The following is a 19,347-nucleotide window of genomic DNA, read 5'->3' on the forward strand; positions in this document are numbered from 1 at the left end:
GGGTGTTGTGGCCTGGGCATGCATGGCTGTTGAAGGTACTGGCTCACTTATCTTCATTGATGATACAACTGCTGATGGTAGTAGCATAATGAATTCTGAAGTGTATAGACACATCCAATCTTCTCAAGTTCAAACAAATGCCTCAAAACTCATTGACCGGCGGTTCATTCTACAGCAAGACAATGATCCCAAACATACTGCTAAAGCAACAAAGGAGTTTTTCAAAGCTAAAAAAAGGGTCAATTCTTGAGTGGCCAAGTCAATCACCCGATCTGAACCCAATTGAACATGCCTTTTATATGCTAAAGAGAAAACTGAAGGGGACTATCCCCCAAAACAAGCAGAAGCTGAAGATGGCTGCAATACAAGCCTGGCAGAGCATCACCAGAGGATACTCAGCAACTGGTGATGTCCATGAATCGCAGACTTCAAGCAGTCATTGCATGCAAAGGATATGCAACAAAATACTAAACATGACTTCTTTCATTTACATGACATTGCTGTGTCCCAAACATTATGGTGCCTTGAAATGGGGGGGGACTATGTATAAACACTGCTGTAATTTCTACATGGTGAAACCAAATTGTACAGAAATGGCCTTTATTAAAATCTGACAATATGCACTTTAACCACATGTGATTTTTTCTATTACAAATCTCAAAATGTGGAGTACAGAGGGAAATAAATAAATGATGGGTCGTTGTCCCATAACATTTTGGAGGGCACTGTATGTGTTAGCTTTTGGTGATTTGTGTGTAAAGGACTCCCATGTCCCTTTGAACATTAACATTACTCAATCTCTCAGATTTTCCTATTTTTTAATATCAAGATGGAGAATCTCATTGTCACGTTCCCCCTGTGCCATGTAGTTGCTCACTCACTTTAGTTTGTGACTTTTTTCTCCATCTACTTACCTGTGTCTTAAATCTTTTAACATCCTTAGCTCAAAACAAAATCAATTATTTTCATTTCTCGAGTCTTCAGTGGAGCCCTATCCAAAGGTCTAGGTAAGACTGGAGGATGCCTAGAGGCTTCCATCACCCTCACAACAATTGGAAAGTTATGGTGATATTCTAGACTTCATTTCATTAGAAAGAATGTGGGGAGGGAGAGCTGTGACTTCCTTTCTCTCAGCTTTCTACTTCATATTCAAAACCCTGCCAACATTGCTTTCGTAGCAAGGTATGGCTTGGTGGGTTGGGAGTTGGGGGGGGGGGGGGGGGGGAAACAGAGCCAGGGAAGTAATGAGAGATATATTGGGGGATAACGCAAAAGAAAAATACCATGATAATGGGGTGGGGGTTGGACGGGCAAAGCTTCAGACTGATGGGAAATCGCAAAATAGAGTTTCAGTCATCGAAGAAAGATAGGTAACAATAACGGAGTGTGTGGGATTCACTGACAGTGAATGACACATCAGGAACCTGCAGCACTCCAGCATGGGGATGTGTTGTCCATACTGCGAGACACTTTACCTTATTGTCCTGCATGTCCTTGTTGGCTCCATTCTTCAGCAGGGCCCGGGTTGCATCCACATTGTTAACAGCTGCTGCCCAGTGAAGTGCCGATTTACCTGGTAGGGCAACAAAGCATGTGTTAAACATAATCATTCCATCCAGAGAATAGTGCCAAATTTGAACCTACCTTACGCTTGCACTGTGGAACAGGAGTCAGATATTTTATTAACCTGGATTAGAACATTTTCCTGTGGGGTCCACTATCACTCTACTCCACAAGAAAAGTTTCTATTGTGTGTTCCTTCACGCCAATTGCATCTAGCACATTTATTAGATTTTCAGTGGCCAGCATTAATACATTCTCGCTCCTCCAGTCAACATACTTTGCTGATTGTGAGTGGGGGGGGGGGGGGGGAGCTAAGAGTTTAGGTGGAAGAGAGTTTTGTAAATGTTGTTATACGGTATCTATGTGGACCTCCACATCATCAAAAAGATCTTTTGGAAGAGCTGCCACAAGAAGGCAGCTAATATCAAAGACCCAAACAACTCTGGCCGTTCTATTATCTTGTTGCTACCATTGGGAAAAAGATAGAGCAGCCTGAGAACTGTTAACTCCAGGTTCAAGAACAGCTTCTGCCCATCAGCCATCAGGTTCTTAAACCACTCGGCACAACTGTACTTCAGCGCCAAACTACTATAGGCTTTGGAACTGGACACAAAGTGCTGGAGTAACTTAAGCAATTCGGGCAAAATCCCAGGGCAACATGGATAGGTGACATTTTGGGATGAGACCCTTCTTCTGTTTCAACTATAGGCTGTGTATAAGTTTGCATTCTGCCCTTCAGCTATTATGGTCTGGTTTAATAATATAATTGATAATTTATTATTTATTGTATATTTATTTGCTGTAATATTGCATGAATGAGCCTGTAAAGCAGCTGCAACTAACAACAGGATTGTTCCGTTCTTGATGCATGTGACAATTAAACACTTAACTTGGTGATCCTGTGAATTCATGACCAGTTTGATGCATGCCCTAGTATGCATTCACCCGGAAAAATGATAATGCAGATTTTGTAATTACAATTCTGTTTGAAGCTAAAGGGATTGGAGTTAGACTTGTTCTTATTACACATTGTCTTTGCCTGAATCTTGGGTGGTAGAAATGTTAAATACAATTTCTAAGCCCATACCTGCATGCTGCGTGCACCAAAGAACCCCTGGAGGCATGAAATGTCGACTACCAATGATCCTAGTGACACCAAAGGAACCAGGGGACCTTCCACACAAAACCAAGAGGGTGTACAGGACGTTTGTGTCATCTGAGCAGTGATGCCTTGCGGGTCGACGGTCGATGAGAGCATGGAGGACCGCCGTGAGGGAGGTGAACAATGGACAATGGTGAGTGGGGGAGAACAAAGGAAGATGGGGACCCGGCATGGGGAACCACTTTGGGGGGGAGGGGAAACAAAAGGAGGAGACGGCGTGCTTTGTAACTTTGTTAGAGATGTAGGTGGCTGCTATTTGTATACGTTAGGTATGCAAGCAAAGAATTTCACTGTGCCTAGTCACATGTGACAATAAAGTATTCCATTCCATTCCAAGTAGAGTTGACTCCAAATGTCACCTATCCATGTTCTCCAGCGATGTTGCCTGACCCGCTGGGGTATTCTAGCATAGTGTGTCTTTTTTTCAGTAAACCAGCATCTGCAGTTCTTTGTTTCTATGTTGTTGATTTCCCCCCTAGCTATTGTACCCATAATTAGTATTAGTAACCATTAATTGGTTATTTACTTCATCCCAGTACACAAGATGGCTGGTGTGTATAGTACCCTTCAAGAAGCAGTTTGAGAGAGAGTTAGATATAGCTCTTAGGGCCAACGGAATCAAGGGATATGGGGAGAAAGCAAGAATGGGGTACTGAATTTAGATGATCAGCCATAATCATATTGAATGGCGGTGCTGGCTCGGAGAGCCGAATGGCCTACTCCTGCACCCATTTTCTATGTTTCGATGTAAATTGTGGTTTAGCACAAACTGAGCTGCCTAAGGTGCTGCCTAAATCTCTCTCTTTAAACCCCATGTTCCTCTTACCATGATCATCCACAGCATTAACATCGGCATGGCAATTGATCAGCTCAACCACCATGCCCTCAACAGCAAGGCGTGCAGCGAGGATCAGAGGAGTGGTCCCGTCGTTCATTCGGCAATCCAGGTCCGTGGCTCTATTCCGAATAAGAATCTGGATCAAGAGAGAGAGCAGCTCATCATTTCAACAGCTCATGAACCCTTCTCTCGCTCCGGTCCCATCACATACTCTTCTCTCATCTAACTATCAACCCATCTCACCACTATGGAGAAGATCAACAAGGACCAATTTGTTTCATTAATATCGATTTTAAATTTACTCTCAAAAAGTAAACTCTAGCAACATCTGATAGCGGAGTGAGGGGGTATGGGGAGAAGGCAGGAACGGGGTACTGATTGAGAGTGATCAGCCATGATCGCATTGAATGGCGGTGCTGGCTCGAAGGGCTGAATGGCCTACTCCTGCACCTATTGTCTATTGTCTATTGTCTAAATCACTAATTATGCTGCTATATTTATTCATGTAAGTATTTAAATAAAATCTGCATAGTGTGACACCGCATTTTTTATGATTAAAAAAAAAATCATATTACAATGCAAAAACATTTCCGTAGTTGCTTTCTCGCAAAGATGTATAGTTTGTACAAATAAAAACGTAACAATTTATCAAAATCGAAGTTAGATGTTAAGTTGGGCAACACGAATGGTGCACTTTTCTATGTCTTCATCATTTACTTGGATTTAATATTGGCCTTAACATTCCCAATTGTGCTTCTGCAATTCACAGGAAATCTGAAGTCAAGACTGGTGCAAATTTTACAAAGCAAACCAAGAAATATTTGGCTGTGAGCAGAATAACTGGAACATTCAGCAACTGGAATATTCGCAACAATGAGGGGAAACAGAATAACAAATGTAATCAAATTCTGATCAGAGGTTTCACCTTTACATTATTCAGAAACAGGACTTTCTCTCCTTAACAACAGTTTAACTGTCTCTCCTTAACAACAGTTTAACAAGTTCATAGTTCATAAGTTCTAGGAGCAGAATTAGGCCATTTGGCCCATCAAGTATACTCCACCATTCAATCATGGCTGATCTATCTTGCCCTCTCAATCCCATTCTCCTGCCTTCACTCCATTACCCCCGACACCTGTACTAATCAGGAATCTGTAAATCACCATAAAAATATCCATTGACGGCCTCCACAGCCTTCTATGGCAATGAATTCCACAGATTCACCAGCCTCTGCTAAAGAAATTCCTCCCCACGTCCTTTCTAATGGTACGTCCTTTTATTCTGAGGCGATGGCCTCTGGTCCTGGACTCTCCCACTAGTGGAAACATCCTCTCCACACTTTATCCAGGCCTTTACTATTGGAGTGCCCATATCCATGCACTATTGGAATGCCCATGAACAGCATCACATATTTCACTTGGGCAGCTTACAGCACCGTGGTATGAATATTGATTTCTCTAACTTCAGGTAGCATCGGCATTCCCTCTCTCTCTATGCCTCCTACACCAAAGTCTCAATAGCTTCACCTTTTCACCCAACAAACAGCCTGTTTCCTTTATCATCGTTACTTTTTTGCACATCTTTCATTCATCGTTCTTTATCTCCCTATATCATTGTCTATATCTCGTTTCCCTTATCCCCAACCAGACTGAAGAGGGGCTCGACCCGAAACATCACCCATTCCTTCCCTCCAGGGATGCTGCCTGTCCCGCTGAGTTACTTCAGCTTTTTGTGTCTATCTTCACCTGAAACACCCCTTGAGCGTCCGCTGCAACGGCTGCGTGGAGAGGTGACCGACCCATGTTGTCCTGGGCATTGGCATCCGCGCCTGCATCAAGGAGGCACTTGGCCGCATCCGCCCGAGCATAGCGTGCGGCCAGGTGGAGTGATGTCTCCCCGGTCCGGTCAGTCTGGGAATGGAGGCTGGCACCCTGATAGATGAGGTCAGTGATGGCATTGGCCGACGAGTCCTCGGCTTCTTCCTCCAACTCGATTCCCGTGTCTAGACCGCCACCCCGTAACGATGCCAACATAAGAGGTGTAAAGCCATCTGCAACCACAACAGCAGCCAATATCAACTGGAGGACTGATGGACATTCAAAAGGATAACCACAACACAAAGGCAAAAAACAGGTCATTTAATTCAAGTGGTCTGTCGGAGTTTATTTTCCATATGAGCTGATCTCCTATCTTCTTCATCCAAACCTAACATCACATTATTCACCCTTGTCTTCAATAGTGACCTACCCAGTTTCCCCTCATGTTCTTCTCTTAGATTCAGTTCACATAAAACATGCGGTATTAAGTCCCACATCCTAAGGATGTTTCAGATATGAGTGAACATCTGATATTCAAGGCTTCCTGCTTTTTGACTCTTCTATAAGCAGAAAAATCATCTCTCCATCAATTTTATGAAGATTCCTCATAATTTTAATGGCATCAGGTCATCTTTTTCAGAGCCCAACCTAGTCAACCTTTCCTGATGCCTGTATCCATTTTGTTCCACAATTCCTACACGCTCTCAGCTTGCAAGTCCTCTTCTTCTTGGAATAAATAGCATGTCTTATTTTTATTTCTAAACCCAGGGACAGCATAAAGATTTAGTTTGGTTTCTGACATCTCAGACTGATAATTACAAACGTACAGCTCACTGGAAATCTCAGAGCATAATGTTGCGGAAAGTCTGAGGTCTACAGATTTTGACTCTCCACGTTGCTCATTCCTAATTTGTTTGGAACCCAGTCAGAGGCAAATGCTCATCCACAAAGTTAATTATCAATTTCCTTGCATTAGCAAAAAGGGAAATATTAGAATTCAAACCATAAATCTTGAAGCACAAATGCAAATCATTGCCACAGTGTTTATGAGTATTTCTATTCATACCTGGACCTCTCACATTAACGTCCATGCAGTGGGCATCCTGTTCTCCTTGGGGTGGCGTCAGGGCCAGGGATGGTGTTAAACGGATATCGGCAGCCACCAGATGCTGCTGTGTCCATGGCCGATGGTCAACCTGGTCTTTATTCTCCGAGAGCAGAGCTTGATCTTCAGTCTGTGGAGAGCAGAGCGAGGTTGCCATCAACGCAATAGCAGATCTCTGACCCAACATCCCCCCTCTCTCAACCTCTGGCACAAACAGGAGCAGACCCACCCCTATCAACACACAAACAGACCCCTCCGTATAACCAGGAGCACTATGGCGGGGAGATTGCAGATGCAGAGTATTATCCATGAAGAACATCTGCAGCATATCACCCAGTTGAGATAAAGTGGAAGAAGTTCAGAAGGTGCAAAGAAATAGCACAAGCTGGTATGGGAAATGGTGGCTGATACTCCTGTGTAACATTCTGAACAGGTCAAACATTGGGCCAAAAATCAGGTAATTGGTTTGAAAATTCCATGTAAATGGCAAACCATAAATTCATTTGATCAAGGGGAGAGAGGTAAAGCAAAGCAACAGTGGAATGGCACAGTGGTGCAACAGTGAGGTTAGTGCCTTACAATGCCAGAGACCCAGGTTTAATCCTGACTATGGGTGCTGTCTGTATGGAGTTTGTACGCTTGCTCTGTGATCGCTTGGGTTTTCGCCTGGTGCTCCGGTTTCCTCCAGCATTGCAGAGATTTGCAGGTTTGTAGGTTAATTGACTTCTGAAAATTGTCCTTATTGTGTAGGATAGAACTAGTGTTCATTGGTTGGCGCGGACTCGGTGAAAACAATTGAATCCAGTTGGCAATTTCAACCTTTTTTGGAGAATGGAGACATTTTTGCAATCAAAGAGTTGCGACACTGCGCCTGGTTAATGGCAGATGGGGACTGCACTGGATACTGTACGTTAGATTACATGTTGAGTGGTGATTATCATACAACAGACATAAGACCATGTGTGATTTAATCACGAGTCAGACCTCAAGTGACTGTTCTTGTGGCAAGTACCACATGGCACACATTACATGATCATTAGTTTTGGATTATCACTACTTCCATTCCGTACCTCCAGATTTAGGGACAGTTTCTCCCCAGCTGTTATCAGGCAACTGAACTATCCTACCAAAAAGAGAGCAGTTCTGAGCTACTATCTACTTCATTGGTGACCCTCGGATTATCTTTGATCAGACTTTACTGGACTTCATCTTGCACTAAACGTTATTCATGTTATTCCCTTTATCACAAATCTACACACTGTGGATGGTTCGATTGTAATCATGTATTGTCTTTCCACCGACTGGTTAGCACGCAACAAAAGCCTTTCACTGTACACTGCTACACGAGGCAATAAACTAAACTAACATTCAAATAATCCCACTGGTATGTGAAAATGTGTGGAGAAGGAAGCAATGGACTTGGATAGTCTTTAATGGATGTCAAAACTCCAACAAAAGTGGCCCAACTTCTCATGTCTGGCACGGATACTTCCACGCCTCTATTATTCCCATCCACCAAGGTGCCTAAACCATTGGGTTCCCGAATGATAGTCAGTGTATACATTGACTTTGCAAACCCACCTTCGGTTTCTTTGCGTCTGGCCCGCCTTCCTCCATCCACTGCTCATTCTGGCTGTCATCACCAATGGTGACATCAGGCACTTGCCTTGATAGATTCCTAAGCAAAAACAAAAACTTCTTGCATTAGATTTGATATGATGATAGGGGTAGATTAGGGGAGCAGTAGTCATGGTTAGTCAAGTCCATCTCCAACAACATTCATGTTCTGTTTGAGCTTATTCTGACTGGTGGCCAATGAATTAAACCCTCTCCTGAACGAGGGAGAACACAGTCGTCCACAGAGTCATAAATTGACTGCCAAGACCAGGTGGGCTCGAATGACAGGTTTTCAAGCAAGTCAAATGACGTCCTGACAGAGGCTGAAGGTATCACAAAATGCTGGAGTACCTCAGCAGGTCAGGCAGCATCTCAGGAGAGATGGAATGGGTGACGTTTCGGGTCGAGACCCTTCTTCAGACTGATGTCAGGGGGGCGGGACAAAGAAAGGATATAGGTGGAGACAGGAAGACAGAGGGAGAACTGGGAAGGGGAGGGGAAGAGAGGGACAGAGGAACTATCTAAAGTTGGAGAAGTCAATGTTCATACCGCTGGGCTGCAAGCTACCCAAGCGAAATATGAGGTGCTGTTCCTCCAATTTCCGGTGGGCCTCACTATGGCACTAGAGGAGGCCCATGACAGAAAGGTCAGACTGGGAGTGGGAGTGGGAGTTGAAGTGCTCAGCCACCGGGAGATCAGGCTGGTTAAGTTTCCTACACTCCTGACAGAGGCTGGCCAGACACACAACTTAATGTTATCAGCAAACCCGTCTGCAGTTTTGTTAAGCTTTCATAGCTACTACCCTGCAATGTGCACAAATAATATACTCTTATAAAAAGCTATCAAGTCAGGGTGGTTTAACAGGAACTGCTACACCTCAGATCTGAACAGGATCAGAACACATCAGGAACTTAGTCAGTCAACAATACTGCCAAGCCCTGCACAGCCAGTCCGGCCCACCCATGACATTACCGGCGATCTATACTTCAACTCTTTTTGTTTTCAATTCCTTTGTGTTCTTATCTAATAAAATATATTCCTTGTAAACGTTTATTCGCCCAAGCCCTAGTGTTATTGGAGGTGGGGTTGAAGGAGGGATTCTGTGTAGATCTCTGGTGGTGGGGCCTTTGCTGGGCGACAGCCAGAAGAGTTCGGTTTGTACTTTTGAGATTTCTATGTTCATGTGGGCTCCCTGAATTAGTTGGCACTTGTACAAGTGCCAGCCTTTCCAACAGTAAGGGCAAATCCATGCCATGATCAATAGAATCAAATAAATCCATCAATGCAACATAAACAGTCTCACGCTGAGCACCACTAACAACAACATTGTTAACAACATTAACACTTACTTCATTCCCACTGCATCCTGCCCAACAGGTTCTCTCCGCTTCCGATTGCCGACCTTCTTCAGTGTAAAGCCCTCGGGGAACCAGAGCGGGCCCAGTTTGCGTTTGCGCTTGGCTGCTACGACACCCAGGATGAGAATGAGGACGATGATCCCTATTGCAACCATCAACAGGTATAGGAGACTGAGCTGTCTCTGGCTGCCTTGTACATCACGTTCACCTGAGGTGAAAAAACAAACACTAGTTCAAATCTCACATTTGACAGTGGGAATGGCAAAGAAAAAAAAATGTTTTAGATTTAGAATCCACCCAATGATAACCGTATACAACTTAATTGATTTAAATACCAATAAGGTTTTTCACTGTACTTCGGCACACGTGACAATAAACTAAACTATCTATGTTTTCCTTATGGCATTTGATTTCATCCAATTCTTGATCACCATTTTTCACAGTCCAGCCCATGTCCATGCTTTCTTTCTTCCAATGGAAGTTTGGAGGCAGATCAATGATGGTTATGGGTTAGTCCACTTTGCCACGAAGCCCAGTGATGTTCACTTGCCAGGTGTTCTGGCAAGTTGCTTGGTGATGGTCAGCTGAGGAGTGGTACTATTTTGGTTTATGCGAAGACTCCAGCATCTGTGGTTAATATCAACAAGCTTCATTCGAAAACTAATGAACCCATCTCCTTCCACAAACTGAGTGATCTTGTGCATATGTGCAATTTTAAAGAAGATACAAATGAGCTCATTTTAATTTCCATTTTGGAAAATGCAAATTCAGTGATGTTCCCCAGCAATGGAACAGTGCCAATGGATTTCTGGAGCCACGGCCTCACTGTTTAGTGCGAGGTAGGAACTTGCCAGGTTTCAGACACCACTTACTTTTAACAGACTCGATTGGATACGGCAGATTGCCCTCGCTGGACTGGGCAGCAATAAAAGCAGCGGCAGTGTCCGTCGATGGAAAACAATCCTCAGATGTTTGCAAGCACTGCCTATTGTCAATCTCCAAGTAGACTTCAGAACTGTATGAATAACAATAAAAGACATTCAAGGTTATTGTGTGTGGGGGGAGGGGGGACGACAATATAAATCCAGCCAGCGTGTAGAAACAAGGAACTGCAGATGATGGTTTACACCAAAGACAGACACAAAATGCTGGAGTAACTCAGCACCTCTGGTGGAAAAGGAAGGGTGACGTTTCGGGTTTGGACCCATCTTCAGGCTGAGAAGGATCAGTCTGAAGAAGGGTCCCGATCTGAACCGTCAAAAATCCAGCCAGATTTGTTCTCAAGGGTCCTATCCTGATTCTCCCAGTCTTGTATCGTCGTCTGTGTGTTTTAGTCGCTAAGTAAGTCAAGACATTCAATACTCCATCTGTTGCCTTTATTTTTTCACTCTTACAATATCGATATCACTGGCAAGGCCAGCACTCATTCTTATCTGACCACCATGGGACAGGCCTTGAATCCCACAGACTAGACCGGATAAAGAGGGCAGATTTCCTTTCTTGAGGAACCGTGGAAGAACCATTTGCATTTCCAGAGATGGAAATAATCGGTTCAGCGAATAATCGAAGCAGCAGTTCAAAAGCACGTCTCCCATCAGGGGGTTGGAGGTTCTTACCCAATAACTTCTTGTCCGAGCTCTCTCACTATCCTAACGAAACGCTTCATTCTCGACCCATGGCCGTAGTAAGGCTTGATCATTGGTGCCCCGCTGGAGTCCACCTTGAACCGCAGGGTGGTATGCAGGAGGGACCCCAGCTTCCGAAGGAAGTTGACAGAATCCTTCAGGAGTTCCTCTGGGGGCAGGAGCACTATCAACACCAGCACCCCGTCGGCCAGCTTCTCAGGGGCATCTTCCACGCAGTCCAGCCCATCCCAGCCACACTCCTCAGTATTGCAGCCTTGGTCACACCGTCCATCGCGATAATGATCAGCACAGTACTTCTCGTACAACGGGCTGCATCAAAAAGGGCAAATTAGACAGGCAATAGTCATCTTTTAAAATCAATTTTCTGCAGCTCAAGCTTTACAACACCCTCACCTGCTGATACTTACCACTGCTGTCGTAGCTAGAATAGATATCCCAACTACTCAACTTTTAAAATATCTATCTCTTGATCAGAGATTTATGGGTCCCAGAGAAGATTTACGAAGATGTTGCTAGGAATTTAGGGACTGAGTCATAGGGATAGGTTGGGCCGGCTGGGTCTTTATTCCTTGGCATACAGGAGACTGAGAGGTAATTTTATATGTGTCTAAATCAGAAAGGGCTTTAATAGGATGAACGCCCACAATCCTTTTTACCAGGGTAGGGGAATCAAGAATTAGAAGTCACAGATTTAAGGTGAGTCCATAGATTAAAGTTCCTTGTCTGCAAAGGGGAAAAGATGAGTTGGCTATTACCTTCGCTAATAGAAGAACTGTTCAGAAGTCTGATAACAGAAGCTGTTCCCGAGCCTGGTGGTATGTGGTTTCAGGCTTCTGTATCTGCTGCCTGACGGGAGCAGGGAGGAGGAGGGATGACCGGCGTGGGACGTTTTTAGGTTGGCTATTCATATCATATCATAATATTCAAAAGAGAGTTAGATAGAGCTCTTAGGGCTAGCGGAATCAAGGGTTGTGGGGAGAAGGCAGGAACGGAGTACTGATTGTGGATGATCAGCCATGATCACATTGAATGGCGGTGCTGGCTCGAAGGGACGAATGGCCTACTCCTGCAACTATTGTCTATGTATCTATGTATGTATCTGATATTATAGCTATTCATATCATATATCATAAGTGACCTTAAAGTGCTTTGTGATGCCATGAGACAAAAGCTAAGTGTAATTCCTTCCTTTCCTCCTTTCCGCACACTCCGACTTAACCTTTGGCAAAAAGTGAGAGCTCCAAACCGTGACAGCGTGGGTGAAACGTACTTGCAGGACCTCTGACTGTAGCGACAGGCAAAGTTGTCAAACAGGCACTCGGGCGTGTTACAGGCTTCGTCGCACTGGTTGTTGTTGAAGAACTTCCAGCACTGCAGGGTCTCTGTGCAGTTCTCCCAGGGGTTCAAGTTCAGCGAACAGTCGCCGCCATCCCACTCGCACTCGTGGCTGTTGCACTCCTGGTCGCAGATACGGTCGCCTGCCTTCCCCTTGCACTGCGACAAGTGGCAGCTCTGCCGCTCCAGCTGGGCGCAGGTTAGACCGCGGTACGGGGAGGGACAGCGGCAGCTGAAGAATGGCGGAGAGGACGTGGGGAGGCAGGTGCCGCCGTTGTGGCACGATCTGGCAGCACAAGTGGGCAGCTGGCACTCGGAGCCTCCAAACCCCTTCAAACACGTGCACTTGGGGCCCTGGTGGGTCATCGAACACGACCCGCCGTTCCGGCACAACACCTGGCCGCAGGTGTAGTTGGTGTATTCACAACTCGAGCCCATCACACCCTGTGGAGGAAGGAAATAAAATAAAAAATCAGGTTCAAACTGATTGAGGTTATTCCTCCATCAATGTGTCTGCTGAGCGGGGGAGTTCACTGGTCAGACGGGTAATGTCACTCTTCCCCATCCCACGAATCAACGGGTGGCACAGTGGTAGTTACTACCTTACAGCATCAGAGGCCCGGTTTCGATCCTGACCTCGGGTGCTGCCTGTATGGAGTATGCTCGTTCTCCCTGTGGCTGCGTGGGTTTTCTCCAGGTGCTCTGGTGTCCTCCCACATTCCAAAAACCTGCAGGGTTGTAGGTTAATTGGCTTCTGTAAATTGTCCCTAGTGTGTAGGATGGAACTAGCATATGGGTGATCATTGGTCAATGCAGACTTGGTGGGCCAAAGGGCCTGCTTCCATACTGTATCTCTAAAAAAAAGTAAGCTGTTCAGTCATTCAAGGGCAGGGAGTCAAAAAAAATGGGCGGTGAAAATTAGGCTTCTGACCCCTCTCAGACGGTTGATTTACTCCAGCACTTTGTGTTGTGCTCAAGATTTCAACATTTGCAGCTCCTGTATCTCAAGCCATTGGCTAGATAGTTTGCTGTCTGTAGGTCACTGCCATAGAAAATTGGTGGCCACATTTCCTGTATCATGTTTAGTTTTGATGGGTTTACAGGGAGCAAAATACAAACTGCTGGAGGAACAAAGCGGGTCAGGGAACTGTGGGCTGGGCTGGAATGGGCTGTGATGTTTCATGTTGGGACTCTTCTTAAGATTATGTTAATTGTAAGGGAAGTGAGATTAAGGGGCTGGGAGAGGGAGATTGTCCAGCTGGGGCACATACGCTGATCTCTCAGAAGTCCCACTAGGTTGGACAACCAAATCGTGGGCTTGTTGGCCTTTGCAATAGGTTAGCAGCAAGGAAACCTTGGGGTAGTGCTGAAAAGAGGAACTAGGGTAGATTTGGCAAGTTATGACAAACCAAAGATAGACACAAATGGAGTAACTCAGCGGATCAGGCATCATTCTGAAGAAAGACACAAAGTGCTGGAATAACTCAACGGGTCAGGCAGCATCTTTGGAGAAAAAGGATGGGTGACATTTCGGGGTCAAGACCCTTCTTTGGACCCGAAACTTCCTTTTTCTCCAGAGATGCTGCCTGGCCTGCTGAGTTATTCCAGCAATTTGTGTTTATCTTCAGTATAAACCAGCATCTGCAGTTCCTTTCTACACATCCTAAGCATTGTGAAGAACATGGATAAGTGACATTTCAGTTCAGAACCTTTCTTTATATTACTATATTATGATAAACCAAATCTTGTAGAGTTTGAACCTGCTCCACACTCTAAAGAGAGAACTTCACGATACGATACGATATGATAGAACTTTATTTATCCCAGGAGAGAAATTGGTCTGCCAACAGTCATAAAGCACAAGATACATGAAACATGAAATTAAAGTGATGAGTGAAAAGACCAGGATGGAGGATATGCAAAGATTGGGGAGAGGGGAATCAGTCTACCCCATGACAGTACCTTCAACTGGAGGTATAAACATACAAATCAGGAAAAGTCGGCCTCTCAGTGGGGAAGCTGTAAGGGGTCAAATGATCTACTCCTGCTCTTAATGTGTATATTTATATAATTTGCATCAATCACAGATGCAAGGGGAAAGCAAAGTGATTGCGATTCTTTGAGGTGCTGGCGAACAAGTCACAGTCCTTGATAGGTGGCAAAAGGGATAACCTGGTAGCCTTCCAGCCAGGTCATTCAAGTGGAACTACAGCAGCACAGAGCAGGTGAATAAAATGCCAGCATGATATTCACACAGCTGAAAATAAATACTGAAGAATTTGAATCTTGTCACTATTGACGTCTGCATGAAGTATCAGAAAAATTATTGCAATTCAGACAATTGAGAAAAACTGATTCACTAGCAGCAAGGGAAGAAGATAGTTCCACCTACAGGTCTGCACTGGCAGGTGTATCCCAGAGGAGTGTTAACAGCGAACATGCACGTCCCTCCATTCTGGCATGGCCGGGAAAGGCACAGGTCGATGACAGTCTCACAGTGGCGGCCTGCAACAGAAAGGCTCATGTCAGCAGCTGAACCACAGCATCCGTTGTATTATGCAGCACGATGAGCTTTTAATCAAACACTTGCTTTATTACACAATGGTATTTGGAAGAGAACAGTGGAGGGAAGAACATGCATTCATGTGGTGAAGCATCCTAATTAACTATTGCTGGCGCTCAAACACACGGGAAACCGGTTGTTCATGAGGGAAATGACAGGGAAAAGGAGAATATTTTCTCTCACAACAAAGGAACTGTTCTGTAACTCACCAGTAAAGTCAGGTCGACACCTACACTGGTAATCGTTGTTTAACTGTACGCAGTCAAGCATACCCTTGTGATTACATGGGTTTGACAGACATTCATTGACATCCCCTTCACAACGTTCGCCAATAAAACCAGGCGGACAGATGCAGCTGTAGCCGCCAATTTTGTCGATACACTGGCCGCCATTTAGACACTTGTACTGAGCAGTGCGGGGATCAAAATCAGGTTCGCAATCATCGTTGTTTATTTCACACTGAATTCCTGTGAACAGAAAATAGTTATGTTACAACCTACCATACTACTTATGATTGTAGTGTTTGTATATGACCCACTTTCCCTTCTCACTTCCTGGTCTAAAATTAATTATATATAGCAATTAAGTTTGGTCAAGCGATTATCCCAGGCATCTAAAAGGTTGTCCTGCAACCTGCACCACAGATTATCTTTCCCAACTCTGTTACCAAGAAGAAATAACCATTTGTTGTAGAAAAATAATCAGCAAAGGAACAATGCAGTCAGATTTGTTGTCCAACACATTGAGGAGCCACATAAGAATTCACATAACCAACGTGCACCTTTAATGGAAGCCATTATTGTACTTATGTTCAAAAGTCTGAATGAGGACTAATTCATCAGTGAGGTACCCGAGATTAAGGGCACCCCCGTGTATACCTCCAGGGTCATGAAAGACGAAGCAAATGAGAAATACAAATAGAATCAAGTTGCAGGGATGGCTCTAAAATGGCAGCAAAAAACACTCTGCCAAAGGAACTCAGCGGTCCAGGCAGCATCTGTTGAGGCAAATGGACAGATGACATTCAGGACCATTCTTCAGAATCAGATTGAAGAAGGGGCCTGAGCAAAAAATGCATCTGTCTATTTCCCTCCACAGATGCATACTGACATACACAGTTCCTCTAGCAGCTTGATTTTGCTCAAATTTCCTGCATCTGCAGTCTCTTGTCTCGAGAATGGCAGCCCATGTTGGACCACTCAATCCCCCAACCACTGAAAGGGAGTAACTAAACTCTTTCCTCCCTTAAAACCATTTCACTGCAGCCCAGGCCCATTGGACGTGACAATTACCAAGAGACACATGCCAGCCAGTAACCTGGGAATTAAAACCTCCAATGCAAAACAAAGATGACATTGTCCCGAAGCGTGGGTACAATCTAAAGGCGGAGTTCATTCATTACCTGCAGTCCCTGGGGGACAGGAACACTTGTAATCATTCACCAGGTCAATGCAAGTCCCTCCATTCTGACAGCGTGAGAGCCGGCATTCATTCACCTCATATTCACAGCTGAGTCCCTTGTACCCTGGAACACACTGAAGTCATGGGAACCACCATTAGTAGGATCATAAATTTAAGTTATTGCATCTGCCAAGGGTGGCACAGTGTCGCAGCGGTAGAGTTGCTGCCTTACAGCGCCATAAACCCGGGTTCCATCCCGACGACAGGTGCTTATCTGTAAGAAGTTTGCACGTTCTCCCCGTCACCAGCGTGAGTTTTCTCTGGGATCTACGGTTTCCTCCCACACTTCAAAGACACGACAGGGTTGTAGGTTAATTGACTTGGTATAATTGTAAATTGTTCCTTTGTGTGTAGGATAGCGTTAGTGTGTGGGCATTGCTGGTCGGCGCAGACTCAGTGGACCGAAGGGCCTGTTTCTGTGCTGTATTTCTAAACTAAACTAAACATTGCTTCTGGATGTCACAGCAAGTTAGTGCATTAATTCGATTATCAAACAAAGGCGGCCTGGAGCCAGTTACCACTGCCAGGCAGGCACCTAGGTTCCATTCTAAGCTCTTAAAGTCTGAATGTTCTCTTCACGCTCATTTAGGGTCTTCCAGAGTGGTTTGGTTTCCTCCCACAAGTTGATACGTGCCATGATCAACCTCTCGAGGCAGTTAATGACGATAGGTGCAAGTGTTTTGGGATGTTGGTCATTGAAAAAGTTCACCATGTTTTTCTTGAGCACTGGTATGATAATTGTCCTTTTGAAATGGATGAGATCCTGTAGAAGCAAGAGGTTAAAGACCTCCTCAAATACTCCAGCCAGTTGGTCTGCACAGATCTTTATTGCTCACCTAGTCACGCTGGCTGGGTCGAACACTTGAAGGATGCTCTTACGTCAGCCTGAGAGACCAAGATCACATGGTCATTAGGGGCTGTGGGGAATTATGTAGGTACGTCATTGTTCTCCCTTTCAAACCATTATAAAGATTTTCTTTCTGCTGGGATGTTTCTGGAAATGTACAGCAAATTAATCTTGAATTCCTGGAGTCTCCAAAGCTCATTCTCGACAGTCGATGACCACACCAATGTGCCCAAGATGACAAAACTCCAATTCAGTTTTTGCTGCAATTCCGCTGTTTTGCGTTGTTTCTTACCATCTGAGCCACAAGGGGGAGCTCCTGGTCAAAGTTTTAACCAAAAGCGGCAACGATTTATATGCTTGGCTTCACTGCCTATAGGAGATGGCCGTGCATCGGTTCTCACAGCTCCTGTGATGCATTCTTAGGATTTTCTGACTTCAACAGCCCACAATAGCAATGTACACAGAAGCCCATGGCAGAATCATCCATGTAAAAGCAGCGACAATGGGTGAAGTTAAGCATGACTGACTCGGAGGTGCCTCTGTGTCACCCTGATCATCTTTTCCACGTGCGTATGCAATCTTCAAGCTTCTGGATGGGAACGTACAAAGGTCCTGTCTGCTATCTCCAGGGGAGCTACCTGAAATTTGACATTTGAAGAGCGAGGGAGTTATCGGCAGTATCCTAAGAAATAGCTTCCTCCCTTGCACTGGGTGCACATACTGCATCCAGAGAGAGATACCGGCATGAAAGCAAAGTCACTGCATTTAAGCAAGGGCAGCATTGGTCCCCTGCTCAACATGACTGGACCAAGCGACGATGTGAGATCAAAGAACAAAGTGTCCGAGGAACTCAGCAGGTCAGGCAGCATCTGTGGAAGGAATGGACAGACAATGTTGTGTGTCGGGACCTTTTCTCAGGATTATGTGGGACTGGTGTGCACAGGTTGGCCTCAGCGGTTACTGCAGCACACTGGTAATTATATTTCAATAGGTATTTTAAAATGTTTTAGTTCAAGTGTTTTGCATAAGCTGAAGCTAATTCCTGTTGTTTCTGAAGCACAGCTGTGCCCCCTGCCCGTCATCATCAGCCCCTTTGCTCCAACTGTTCGAGCAACTGACAAGGTTCCGCATGGTTGGCTGCTCTGGAAGGTGAGAGCTGAGCAGCCTATCAAGGAGAGACAGCAGGGATCCAAGGAGAGATAGCTGAATGGATAGCAAATTGGCCATGGAAGGAAACAGAGGGTGATGGTGGAAGGTTGCTTCTCGGACTGGAGGCCTGTGACTAGTGGTGTGCCTCAGGGTTCGTTACTGTTTGTCATCTACATCAATGATTTGGATGAGAACATACAGGGCAAGATTAGCAAGTTTGCTGATGATACAAGAGTGAGTGGTTTTGCAGAACGTGAAGATGGCTGTGAAAGATTGCAGCAGGATCTGGCTTGATTGGCCAGGTGGCTGAAGAATGATTGATGGAATTTAATACAGAGAAGTGTGAGATGTTGCATTTTGGGAGGTCGAACAAGTAGGCTGGGTTTCTATTTTCTTGGAGTGCAGAAGGATGAGGGGTGATCTTATAGAGGTGTACAAAATCATGGGAGGAATAGATTGGGTAGATGCACAGAGTCTCTTGCCCAGAGTAGGGGAATTGAGGACCAGATGACATAGGTTCAAGGTGAAGGGAAAACGATGTAATAGAAATCTGAGGGGTATCTTTTTCACACAAAGGGTGGTGGGTGTATCGAACAAGCTGCCAGATGAGGTAGTTGAGGATGGGACTATCCCAACATATAAGAAACAGTTGGACAGGTACATGGATAGGACAAGTTTGGAGGGTTATGGACAAAGAGCAGGCAGGTGGGACTAGTGTTGCTGGGACATGTTGGCCAGTGTGGGCAAGTTGGGCCGAAGGACTTGTTTCCACACTGTATCACTCTATGACTCTATCTATGACTCTAATCTTTATCCAAATGAAGAGTCGGGTCTCTTGAAGGTGCTGCATTTCTGAAGAAGGGTCCCGACCTGAAACGACACCTAT

General features: G+C 45.0%; 1 protein-coding gene across 1 annotated transcript in view; it reads right to left on the reverse strand.

Moving 5' to 3' along the window:
* Positions 1 to 19,347, reverse strand: part of LOC144597818 (uncharacterized) — a 148,874-nt gene that overhangs the window by 6,627 nt on the left and 122,900 nt on the right. Inside the window, exons 22-33 of the mRNA XM_078407439.1 lie at positions 16,407 to 16,539; positions 15,214 to 15,471; positions 14,834 to 14,946; positions 12,377 to 12,885; positions 11,077 to 11,415; positions 10,333 to 10,475; positions 9,452 to 9,668; positions 8,067 to 8,163; positions 6,447 to 6,615; positions 5,309 to 5,613; positions 3,552 to 3,699; positions 1,476 to 1,573 (exon numbers count right to left, since the gene is read on the reverse strand). Of these exons, the coding sequence (XP_078263565.1) occupies positions 1,476 to 1,573; positions 3,552 to 3,699; positions 5,309 to 5,613; positions 6,447 to 6,615; positions 8,067 to 8,163; positions 9,452 to 9,668; positions 10,333 to 10,475; positions 11,077 to 11,415; positions 12,377 to 12,885; positions 14,834 to 14,946; positions 15,214 to 15,471; positions 16,407 to 16,539 (2,529 nt within the window). The remainder of the gene's footprint in view (positions 1 to 1,475; positions 1,574 to 3,551; positions 3,700 to 5,308; positions 5,614 to 6,446; positions 6,616 to 8,066; positions 8,164 to 9,451; positions 9,669 to 10,332; positions 10,476 to 11,076; positions 11,416 to 12,376; positions 12,886 to 14,833; positions 14,947 to 15,213; positions 15,472 to 16,406; positions 16,540 to 19,347) is intronic.

Source organism: Rhinoraja longicauda, chromosome 11 (genome assembly GCF_053455715.1).
Source record: "Rhinoraja longicauda isolate Sanriku21f chromosome 11, sRhiLon1.1, whole genome shotgun sequence".
In the NCBI taxonomy this organism is placed as follows: domain Eukaryota; kingdom Metazoa; phylum Chordata; class Chondrichthyes; order Rajiformes; family Arhynchobatidae; genus Rhinoraja; species Rhinoraja longicauda.